The following is a 12,516-nucleotide window of genomic DNA, read 5'->3' as shown; positions in this document are numbered from 1 at the left end:
TCAAACATTTTACTCAGAAAGCCAGATGGCCTGAATCAAATTCTCCTGGCCTAAATTAAGTTTCAAAACAACCACAACAAAATATATACCCTCAACATGTCAGCATACAGCCCCTCCCCACCCTGTATAACACTGTCAAACCCAAAGTCTGTTTTTGTGAGGAAGAATATGCAAGAAACTATCATGATAAATTCAATTACATTGGATTATTCCAGTTGATATTCATACACCCCCTATGAAAGATACAACCTTAATCTCTTACTCAGGGAGTGTAGATTTCAAATGGAGTTGCTAATATAGGTAATCCCATTTTGAAATTGACACTCCCTGTATGGGAGATTCAGGTCATGTCTTCCATAGTGGGTATTGCAACTGGAATAGTCCATTTAACTACAGCTATTATAAGATACACAATGAAATGATTTAAAGCAGCACAAGGATGTTAGATAGATTACCTGATGTAAAGAATATTGTTATCTTTCTCTTGGTTCTCAAATGCTTCATAGTCTTTATACTGTTTAACCTATTTCTATCATTCTTGAATATACAAATCCTTTTATTCCATAGTTTTTGTACATACCTCTTATGCAACTTATTCTTAGTATTTATACCTTTAGAGTAGAACCAGGGAAACTTTGATTCTTTTCTGTTATACACATATATTTTCTCATACATTTTTCATATATTTTATGTTATTTTATTTTAACTTTTAATTGTAACAATCATTAGCATCACTATTATCTAGTTTATAGAAGAAAGATGTTGTTTCAATTATCTATTATCTGGACTAATTTCTTTCAAAGAAATAATTTCTTGTTGACTGCGACTTAGTAATTTGTAATCAATAATGAATGGTTGGTAGGTGATTACTGATATCGGTAACAATTATTTCAGAGTTTACATCATCATCATTATTTACAAGAATATTATCAATGATAGCAGTTTTCAGTTATTCTAGTCGGTTTATAAATAGTTGGTGTGAAAGAATGTTAATAAACCAGATTCAAGTATTTGTAAATTGGTTTGTCATCCTTTAGCAAGTCAATATTGAAATTGCCCATAATGTAGCATTCCTTTCTTTGCTTGTTTTATGTTCAGAATTATGAATAATATCTTTAACAAAGTGATCAATTGCTCTGTGATTGATATATGATACCTATTTATGTATTTCATATATTTTTATTTGCTTTCTCTATAAAACAAATTTGGCATATATATAAATCAGGTTTATGTTTGTATGTCATGGACTTGGAAACAAAATAGACATACCCCACCCATTTGTCTTTCCATTCAATTTGTCAATTCCATTTTGTCCATTCCATTAGTTATAGTAACCAGATGACTGTTCCTTTAATTGGGTGTCAGAAAGAGTGCAATTATTGTAAATTTATGTTCTAATATTTTTAAACATTGGGCTATTATTCCAGTTGAAATCCACACACCCCCTATGGAAGACATGACCTTCATCTTCCACACAAGGAGTGTGAATTTCAAATGGTGTTTACCTGAATGGGTGACTTCTTCTGAAATCTACACTCCCTGTGTGGGAGGTTAAGGTCATGTCTTCCATAGGTGGTGTATGGATTTCAACAGGAAGAGCCCATTGTTTCAGTTGTTTACTATTAGCATTCAATATTGAAAATTTCCTTTGATTACCTTTGTACTTCAGAGCGAATTCTACAGGTGTCAGGTAATTACACTCTGGTACAGGATTTATTTCATTTAATTCATCATCTTCACTGTAAAATCTAATGGGATTCAAAACCATTCTCTGTCATATATTTATCCATTATGATATCTGGCACACTTATATTTCCTTTGGGATCATCAATTTCATCAATAATTTCAATATCACAATTTGCACTACCACTTATATTTTCATTTGTTTTAAACAGTTTATATCCACATCTCATCTAGTAAAGAGATAGCTTTGCGGCTCATGTCCATACATTTCTTTGGGAACAAACCAAAAGTTTGATCAAAACTTATGAACTAAAGTCCTTTTGTTAAGGGGAGGGGGGTCAAAAAGTCGGAGTATGTTGGTAAAAAACTACTGTATTTGTTCCATTTACAGCCCATTTAAGTTCGACTAAAACCTATAAACTAAAGTCCTTTCGTTAAGGGGAGAGGGTCAAAAGGTCAGATTGCCTTGGTATAAAACTACCGTATTTGTTCCATTTACAGCCCATGCCATGCCACCCAGCAACTTTACTACATTTGATTCTCCATTATTACGGTGCAGGTTCCAACTACACAATGATCTTCCATCATCATGGGTCAAACTTCACATGTTTCAAACATGGAACCATCTACACATAAAATCCATATTTTGAGCCATTGTAAACAATGTAAAAAGTAAGCACGCACCCAAAATGACTTTGTTAAGCATCCTGGGCGGTCAATGGAACAAATATGGTAGTTTTTGGATTTGGAATTTCCAACATTCACACTTGCATTTCGGGGGAGGGGTTAGCCTCCTAACAAAAGCACTTTCGTATATAGGACGTCATCAACTTTTTGTTGTTCCCTTATGTACGTATTGTATATTTACATGAAAATACACCTGTGTTTTTTGCATATTCTTCTGATGGGCAATACATATTTTGTGATTTGACAGTTATACAAGTATATAAATAAAGAAAATAAATATAAATATTATTTTTAAAAAGATGTAAAATCAATATAAGTTTTTTGCACAGGCAACTGAAATGAATATACAATATGTAAAATAAGATATATGTATAATCTATTGGCTCTCGTCAAAGTTAAAAATTTTAAAATTGACATGTAATGTTTAACAGTTCAATGAAAGAATTTAGCACATCTTATGGTTATTTAACAGCAGTGTTGGAAACTTTTCAGGGACATTTTGAAAATCTACAGGCCTTTTTCAATTTTCACAGGCTTTTGGCTCGAGGGCCCTGCCTTAATTGGTCTATTCCAGTTGAAATCCATACACACCCTATGGAAGACATGACCTTAATCTCCCACATAGGGGATGTAGATTGCAAATGGAGTCACCCATTCAGATAGCTCAGTTTGAAATTCCCACTCGCTTTGTGTAAGATTCAGGGTATGTCCTCCATAGGGGGTGTATGGATTTCAACTGGAATAGCCCATTTCTTGCACTGTTTGTAATATTTACACTACCAAATAAATTGTGTGTTCTAGATGTTGTCATAATACATAATATTGGGTTAAATCATATTAATTCTATAATCCTTGATCTATTTTGACAATTCAGTTAAAAATTAAAGAATTACACAAAAACCTGGAGGCTGCTAAGCATCGAGATATCCAACTAAAGACCCAACAGATGATAGCCCAGCAACAGAGAATACCGGTACCACAGCCTCAGGCAGGCATACAACAGGTTCAACAAAGACACCCGTCAATACAACAACAACAACAACAACAACAGCCACAACAAGTAAGAAATGAACCTAGGGTGAGTTTCAATACACTAGCTTCCAGAGAAGTATGGCGCTCTGATGTGTGCGCCCTGTTAATGAGTGACATGCGCTGGGCTTTGATGAGTGCCATTCTGCGCTGATTGCTTCTTTGACTCGTAATGTGTCGTAATAATTGAATTAGAGAGTCAGAACCCCACTTCCGTGTTTACATCGTGTACACTCTCAAAATGTAAACAAGTGCCGTTCTTCTCTGTCAGCAAGTGTAATGGTTGCGACACAGCGTATGTCCTAAACTATTCGTAAGTCCCAAGCCCATCTTGACTCCTTTATTGGATTTATGTGTTAGAGTTGCAATGAGGTTGGACTAATGATGGGTTAAAAGACTTGATGTGTTGGTATAATGCATTCAAGCAGGCTTTGTTATATCCAACTGTGTGTACCTTCAGAATGCTGAAATGAGGTTTAGTATGGGGGCACGGTGGCATAGCGGTAAGGGCTCTGACTCATAATCAGGCGGTTGCGCATTTGAATCCTGGCGGTGTTGTGCCCACAGACATGGCTCTGAAACCCCTATTGTCTCACTCACTTGTAGTAAGTAGGGGGATGAGGCTGTAGATCACAAGTGCCCCTTTAATACACCCTGACTGATTTAGTGATCTGGATGTTGTGTATCATTTTGTTTTGTTTTTTATTTTATCAACTGACAGCAGGTAGCCCCACCACAACCGCAGCAGCAGCCCACACAAGGGCCACAATTACGTCCACAGAATGCACAGATGCAGCAACCACAGGTCGGAACTGGTGGACCTCAGAGTCAACAGTTACCCACTAACAATCCTCAACTAAGACATTTACTTATGAATCAACCTCCAGTAAGTGAACAAATTCAGTCCCAATAATGATATGGTGAGAGGGTGTATCTTGTATTTGCATCAAGCTAGTGATTTACTTCCTTTTGCCATGATTGAGTTTACTTTTCTATTTGACTTGCATGGAAAAGGGTTGAACATACAAAGAGATTAAAACAATTGACCTTTTCGGTAAATCCCATAAGCCTTTGTGAGTACACCTGAGATGTCGTCATTTGATGTCACGTCAACTTGCAATGCGAAGTAACGATTTTTCGATAAACGATGCACATCGGCACAGATCGGCATGACGTCAAATGATGACATCTTGGGTGTACTCGCAAAGGCTTATGGGATTTACCAAAAAGGTCAATTGTCAAGTTATCTTTTCCCATAGGTTTGTTAACTGTATGGCACATTGGCAATCAATCAAGTTGCATCACTCTACCATGTGATGGTCATTGGTAAAAGTTATATGATGCTATTGGAAAATGAAGTTACATGTTAATGAAGTAAATATAAGATACTTCCCTTTAGGGAACAAACAAAAAGGTTTTTGATTACCTATAAATGAAAGTGTTTTTGTTAGGATGTGGACTCCCTCCGTCAGTGGCGTAGCCAGGCCCAGGAAAATTCCCTTGCTCCTCCCCCAGAAATTTTTCAGGGATAAAATGGAGATTGCAAAGAGTTGAGTGTCATTAAAATGACTTGAAATGTGACAAAAAATTGACAAATGGAGACAAAAATTTGGCTTTGCCCCTCGCAATGGGACAAAAAATTGATAAATGGGGTCAAAATCAAAAATTTGCTACATCCCCCCCCCCAACTAAAAGGCTGACTATACCTGCCCTCCCTGAAACATTAGTGTAAAATGTTGAAAATTCCAACCCAAAAGATCCACTGTGACAGATATTCAAATAGTTTTTTTTTTACAATCCTTATTGGTCTTTTTGACCACCTGTCCCCTGATGAAAGGACTTTTGTTTTTGGAAGGTCATCAAACTGTTGGATGGTTTGTTCCTTTTACCATATTAATACAGAAGTAATATGCAAAAAGTTAAATTAAGCTTACTTCTTATGACAAGTTCAAAAATATTAGCAATTTTGAAGTATGCCAATTAATGTCTAATTGGTGTAACTGGGTTAAAGGAGTATTTCGTGATCCTAGGATCTTCTTTTTGTGAAATTTTACAGTAGATATCCACAAAAAAAGCTTATTCCCAAAATTTCAGTTGATTCCGATTTTGCGTCGAATTTGGAAACCTTGCTTAACCCTCTATGCTAGTAGTGGACACTGGGGATAGTAATTTACACCTACAGGGCTGGGGTGCTTTATTTCAAAGAAATAAACACAAGATATTATGACCAACTCCTGGTGTTTTTTTTATCGTTTGATGGTGCAGTTAGACAAAATACTTTGTACATGAAATCTCTGATAATCATTGTTTACCAAACTTGTCCTTTTTGCAGACTCAACCACAATCACAAATGCAACCAACCATTCCTTCGCAAATGCAACCGTCTCAACAGCAGACGCAGCAAATGCAATGGACACAACAACAACAGCAGCAGCAGCAGCAGCAACAGCAGCCGCAAGGTTGGTCCCTATGAAGTTCAAGTTATAAATGAAATAATCAACAGAGTAAGTCCTGCAGGAGTGGACTCCTCATCCCTCCGACCTTTCCTCAAATCAACACCACTTTTATTTGTTTTTGTTTTGCTGTTTGAGTTTGCATTTAGTGTTTGTGATCTGATTTTCATTTTGCTTTTTGTTAAGGGGTGGGGTATGAACGTTTGAACAGTATTTATTGTGGGACATTAGAGCACATCAGACATATCAAATTGCATTCTGAATACTGAAGAATGTCCTTCTGATATCAAATAATTTTGATTTTTGAAATTAGCAATGTAATACACATTTTATTGCAAATGATTAAAAATTGATATTTTTGATATTTAACAGTTAACAGTACTCGAAGTAAACTTTATAAATCTGATGATTTATACTTAAAGTGTATGTAGGTGGGATGAAAAGCCGACGATCAATTGAAAATTTTGACCTTTTCGTATTGAAGATCAGTGTTCAAATATGCCTCAAAAGTTACAGGCCAGCCGGGCTTACTCTTAAAAAGTTACCGGCCAGCCGTGCCGGCAACTAGATGCCAGGCAGAAAAGTTACCGGCCAGGCCAAAAAGTTACAGGCCAATGGCCGGCTGACCGGCCCTATTTCGAATGCTGTTGAAGATATGAATTTTTTTCCCAAAACACAAAAAAAAATTAGGTCTTTTTGGGAAAAAAATCCATATCTTCAATATGAATGGTCAAAATTTTCAATTGATCGTCGGCTTTTCCTCCCAGCTACATACATTTTAAGAATATATCATTAGATTTATAAAATTTACTTCATATATCAAAAATGTGAAAAATATCAAATTTTAAAAATTTGTCATAAAATTTGTATTATATTGTGACTTTCAAAAATGAAAATTATTTGATATCAGAAAGACATTCTTCAGATTCAGAATGCAATTCGATATGTCTGATGTGCTCTCATGTCCCACAAAATATACTGTCGAAACGCTCATTCCAGATCCCTTAACATCATTTGAAGTTATTACTTGTGGGTTATCATTTGGGATTTCACCTTTTATTTTGTTTATCATTCATTTCAATAGTGCTCTCATAGTTCAGTACTTAACCACACATGGGTCTACACCACTAGTACATTATCAGTACTCTGTAAAATGGCAACTATTCAGGTGCATTTTTCTCAGCTGTAGAATGAATGGTTGCTTCAAATATACATTTGCTTTAAAGGTCTAGGTATTCATAAAAGATGGAAAAAAGGGTATAATGAGGGCTAAAATTTTGAGAAACAACCCGTCGAATGGGATTCCTTTTTATTGAACAAAGAAGATAATAAGCCCAATCGCCATTCTAACTTCCGGTTTTTGAGAGCAGATTTGGGACACTTTGACCTCTGACATATCAGAAAAATCTACGTAATTATTATTAATTTTCTTATTATTGTCATAATGTTGATCATTAAAAATACTAAATAATTAATTTATAAAATACTAATATTTTTTATATTTGTTTTAATTATTGTGAAACATTTTAGATTATATTTTGTACGTACACAAACCCAATATTTCTGAATTTTCTGAAAGGTCAAAGGACAAAGTGTCCTAAAACTGCAAAAACTGTCCTACAATGCATTGCAAACTTCCAATGCCGATTTGGCTTATTTCAATGCAAGTATTCCTGGAATAGACCATTATTCATGATTTGACACAATTTTTCTCAATTTGACCAGGGCAACGGCTACCCACGTTGTCTGCCAGAATATTTAATTTAGTGGTGTGGACTCACATACATGTAGGTCACTTTCCAAGTGCTGACACATAAGAAAAGGTTGTTAAAGAAATTGGAGTCAATTTGCAAAGAATTACAATGCATCACAAGCCCTAAGAGTCATTGTAGGTACCAAACCAAGGGTCCTTCTGTAGGATTTGTATTTTATTGTTACGGTGGGTTTGGCCTTACAACATGCCACAAATGACCCCAGGACTACTTTATTCCAAAGCATACTTATTTTGGTTTTAACTACTTTTTACAAGCAAGTTTATTTATTTTGAATAATGTCCTACCATTTGAAATATCATCATTGGGAATATGCATGCATGTGGACTTTTACCAAATTTTACTTTCAGTTGCTGATGCTAGATTACTAATTTATATGCATACCCCCTCCCCCTTTCCCTCCATATTTACCTAGATAAGAAAAATAAATAGTGCTTGTTTTGGAATCTGTGCCAGCTCATTGATTTCTTTATTAACTTGTTATTAATTACATGTATTTACATTTCTCTATTTTGCTTGCATTTTGATTTTGGAGGGAACCGTTTCTGCAGAAATCCACTCCTCTCAATATATGTGATGCGATCAAGCTAAATGAATCTGATATCAATCAAAATCAAAATGCACCATTCATGCGCCATTCTTCAAGCTTTATTTTACAGTCCCAGAGATATGGCCACTTTAGTATTGCTCAGAATAACAAGATACAAAGGAAGTTGAATACCGGTACCATTATTGGCTATATCTCAAAATCAATATTCCCAACATTTTACTCATTTTGCTAGCTCACATCACATATACGTCATTATCCATTATCAACACGAGGGGGATGCGCCTCCAAAGTTGAAAGTTTCCCCAGCCTATAGTCATAGCCACTAGTATTGTAGTATGGCTCTTATTTCTTTACCGAAGGCATTATAAAACAAAATGATTTAAGAATTTAACTTTGGTATGGTACTGAATCTGAACAACAACAACAAAATTATCCTTTGTGCCCTAAATGTTGTTGCACTTGTTGGTAAAGTATAACAGGTAACAATACAATTTTTAATAGTTTTCATACAAAATCCGAAATTTACTATTTTCATAGCAGTAATGTTTCAGGATGCTTTCTCTGACCTGACAGCTGGTGTATGGTCTTGACATAGTGGTGTCATAACCTAATGATGCCCTCTGGAGTGTCAATCATAAAAAGCTGACTTGAGATGATAAGCCCCCTCGTCTTCACTTATGAGAGTTTGCTTGATACAATACATTTTGCAGTGCAGTGATTGTTATTTATTAATCACTGTGGTTTGCTGTGAAAATGTTTCTAAAATTAACATTGAACAAGCTGGGTGTTGTGCCACATACATATTATTTCAGCATAATGTACATTGTATTCTCTGTAATAAGTGCCCCTACCCCTTTGGTTACAGCCTCCTATGTCAAAGGGCTGCTGTGTCAAAGGTCAGCTATCTCGAAGGTTTGTTAGTTTGTTGATGGGGCGCTAGCATTGCTATTTGTGTACCCTTTTGCTTAAGCATTAAAATTGAAATAAAATTTAAAAAAATGAAACAACTGTTTTTTGATGGAAAACTAATACCTTCAAATGACCTTCAAAAATAGTCTCATTCTTGAAAATGCAATCACCACTGGACCTTTATTATAGAGAATATAGTTGTTGCTAGTCACTTAATGAATACACTGAGTCAGTTTGCTCATTAGTCATTTCATTTATTCAAGTGAACACTTTGAGCTATTCCAGATGAAATCCATACACCCCCTATGGAAGACATGACCTTCATCTTCCACACAGGGAGTGTGATTTTCAAATGAGGTGCCCTGAATGGGTGACACCATTTGAAATCTACACCCCCTGTGTGGGAGGTTAAGGCCATGTATTCCATAGGGGTGTATGGATTTCAACTGGAATAGCCGTATCCATAAATTGGTCAATTCATGTTGCACACATGAGACTTTCATTGCCGCAGATTTCAGACCAGAATATCAGCCATTTGATGATTAAGTAAAGTATTCTTATTCTGCAATGACTATCAATGTCATTGGAACAGTCAAAGAACAGTCAGCACAATAAATAAGGGAGTTCATAAGTCACAACCTTACAGCCTGACAGAGGGACGGTTTCAAAAATCAAGGTGACCACAATGACCGCAAGGATGTTTACTTTAATTTGAGAAATCAGTGACAGGAAATAATGCAGAAAAGTTCTGAAGGTACAGAAGTTGCAAAGCAAAGGTAAATCTCCTGTGATACATGGTGCATGTATGCCAGCCCATCCATTATGACACGATATTGGATAGGCAAAAGACAAAATCCTATCTCTTATTCTCATTCTTATTCAGTTTAGTATAATTTTTAAAAGTAAACCTGCCTTATTTTCCAGAAAAAATACAGTTACTTTTGTGAGGACATCCCCATTGTTTTAAATGAACAAAACCATCACGAACATCTAAGACGCCGAGCCGCGTTCTTAATTCGCGCACGTGTATTACGCGAACACATTATCGCGCGATCATTGAGGATCTACAAGCGTGCCGCCATTGCGTGTCGGCGCGCTCACTGTCTTAAATAACTATCCACTATTGTGTCATAATAGATGGGTAAAAACCAATCAAATTGCGTGTATTCTTGACAAGACGCACCAACTGAATTAGAATCCGCATAATATGAAGATTAATGTTGTTATAGGAGGTTATAAAACTACAAATTCTAGTCATTTCAAAACAGAACCCAATTTGTCTTGTCTTGGTTTAGTTTGTCTGCTCGTGTGCACATTGATTTTTATCCTGTGTGTTCCAGTGTATTGTTTTTTACTTTTGTGTTGTTATCTGACAGGCTCAGGAATTGGTAATTTTTGGCCATCAAACTTTGCCTATTTTTGTGTCTACATTTGTTTTTTGGTTTAGTATGTCTACTTATATGCACACATAGTTCATCACTTGTTCCAGTCCACTTTTATATTTTTGTTGATCCCTGTTGTTTTTGCAGATTTAACACTTTTTGGGGCCTTGGAATTGGTAATATTTTGCTGTAGAACTTAACTTACTTCTATGCCTACACTTGTTGTTGTTTTTGTTCCCCTCTGCATAGCGTCTAGTCTGTATCTGACTTGTTTCCCCACATCAAGTTTGTATACGTTGTTCTTTTTCTTTCCAGTTCATATTCAAGGTATCCTCTTGTTTCGTTTATTGATCCTTGATGTGTTTTATGGCCTCATCCGTTGAATTCACCATTACCTATTTTTTTAAAAACCCAATACTGCAAAGTAGCAGGCTTTTCAATAAACAAAATTTCCATTTTTGAAAGGGATCCTATTGGTACAGTCCATGTAGAGATACTTCATAACATTAAAACCATCATGTTCATTCATAGAATTACCACTAGCTTTACACACGTTCTCTATTAATAATAGAAAAAAAATGTTACATGCACTATTTTTTTTAACTTTAACACTTTTATTGTAACCTAGTGTGACGGGAAGGCCTAATTATTAGATTAGAACTTCTGTAATTTGCTGTGAAGGTAATAATATGGTCTTATGCTGAAGTTACTTCTTATTATGCAAGATAAACAGACCAATTTCCACCCAGTTTGCCGAACATGTGATTGTTTAGGACAAGAGCAGGCTGTAAGAGAACAACACAAAAGATCAGTGATGTCCTATGAAGGAAACTAGTTCTGTTAGGGAGGGAGGGAGTTAAAATGTGATATATTATGTTATATTTCTACTTTGACAGGGAGGTATAAGGTGTCAGCTATGAAACAAAACTACAATGTAGTTATGTTTATATGATGTCATTGATCTTTTGGATTGTTCTCTAATTTCTTTGACATCCATTCAAACACATTATCACTTATTTTATTTAAAATGCAAAAATAGTTTGAAGCACACTGCTTATCTGGATTATGGGCAAACAAATCATTTAAGTTATTTTTCCCCACAACTTTTTTATAATTTTCTTCATTTATTTGCAGGTCAGCCACCACCACCACCATTTCGCCAGCAAACTCCTCAACCACAGCTGATGATGCAACAGGGACAATTAGTACGGCAACAGGTACCAGGTAACATGCAATCAGCAACAGCAACAGCAGGACAACAGCAGGGTGGGGGAATAGGAGATGATGTTAGTCTCTTTGACTTATTGAAATGCTGAAAAAGTTGGGTTTTTTTCTTGTATTTATGAATCTGTGATGATTTTATATAGTTCAAGTTGTTGCTTGCAGACATGTGCTAATATACATCTCATTCACTACAGATGAATTATTGATCACTCACAGTAAGATTTTACTTTTTGTGTTGAATATGTTTGTCCAGTTAGTGAATGCTCATTACGGGCAGTAAATTCACCTAAATCATTCATGGCACCAACCCATTTAGTATAATAGGTGACTGCATTGGTAGTAACATATCAAGGTGAATTGCAACCGGCATTTTGGATATATCGTTTGATACTACACAAAGTATAGACGCATGAAGTATTTTCAGTTTGTAATGGTTTCTAAAAAATAGCACATTGAAAGCAATGAATAAATTTACATTGTCATATGCTAGGCACCGGAGTTTCGCGCGATCGCGCAAAAAGCGCAAAAATCACGATTTTGGGGGTCCATCGCGATTTTGGTGGTCCATCGTGAATTTTGAGAATTTTGCCAAACACACTACTTTTCAATGTAAATTCACCAATAATAACCTTTTTACAACATAACATGCTTCCCGTTAGTGTGCGTCATTGCGTCCAGATAATAAAGGCCCCAAAATTTTGACCCACCTGCTGAGAATTGAAGTAAATTCTGCAATATTTGTAAATGCAACGTCAAGAAATCGTGCACTTTTTGCATGCTTTCCAAACGATCGCTGGCTTGATGGTGGGGAAGTCCCGATTGATTTG

At 35.8% G+C, this 12,516-nt stretch overlaps 1 protein-coding gene across 1 annotated transcript in view; it reads left to right on the top strand.

Moving 5' to 3' along the window:
• Positions 1-12,050, top strand: part of LOC140155715 (uncharacterized) — a 64,283-nt gene extending 52,233 nt beyond the window's left edge. The window contains 5 exon segments of the mRNA XM_072178649.1: positions 1,670-1,690; positions 3,245-3,448; positions 4,121-4,285; positions 5,732-5,858; positions 11,600-12,050. Coding sequence (XP_072034750.1) covers positions 1,670-1,690; positions 3,245-3,448; positions 4,121-4,285; positions 5,732-5,858; positions 11,600-11,781 — 699 coding nt within the window. The 3' untranslated portion in view covers positions 11,782-12,050.
• Positions 12,051-12,516: the final 466 nt, after the last annotated feature.

The sequence above is a fragment of the Amphiura filiformis genome, chromosome 6 (genome assembly GCF_039555335.1).
Source record: "Amphiura filiformis chromosome 6, Afil_fr2py, whole genome shotgun sequence".
Taxonomy (NCBI): Eukaryota; Metazoa; Echinodermata; class Ophiuroidea; order Amphilepidida; family Amphiuridae; genus Amphiura; species Amphiura filiformis.
Note: the sequence above shows the minus strand (reverse complement) of the source record. Positions and strands in the feature narration are given on the sequence as shown.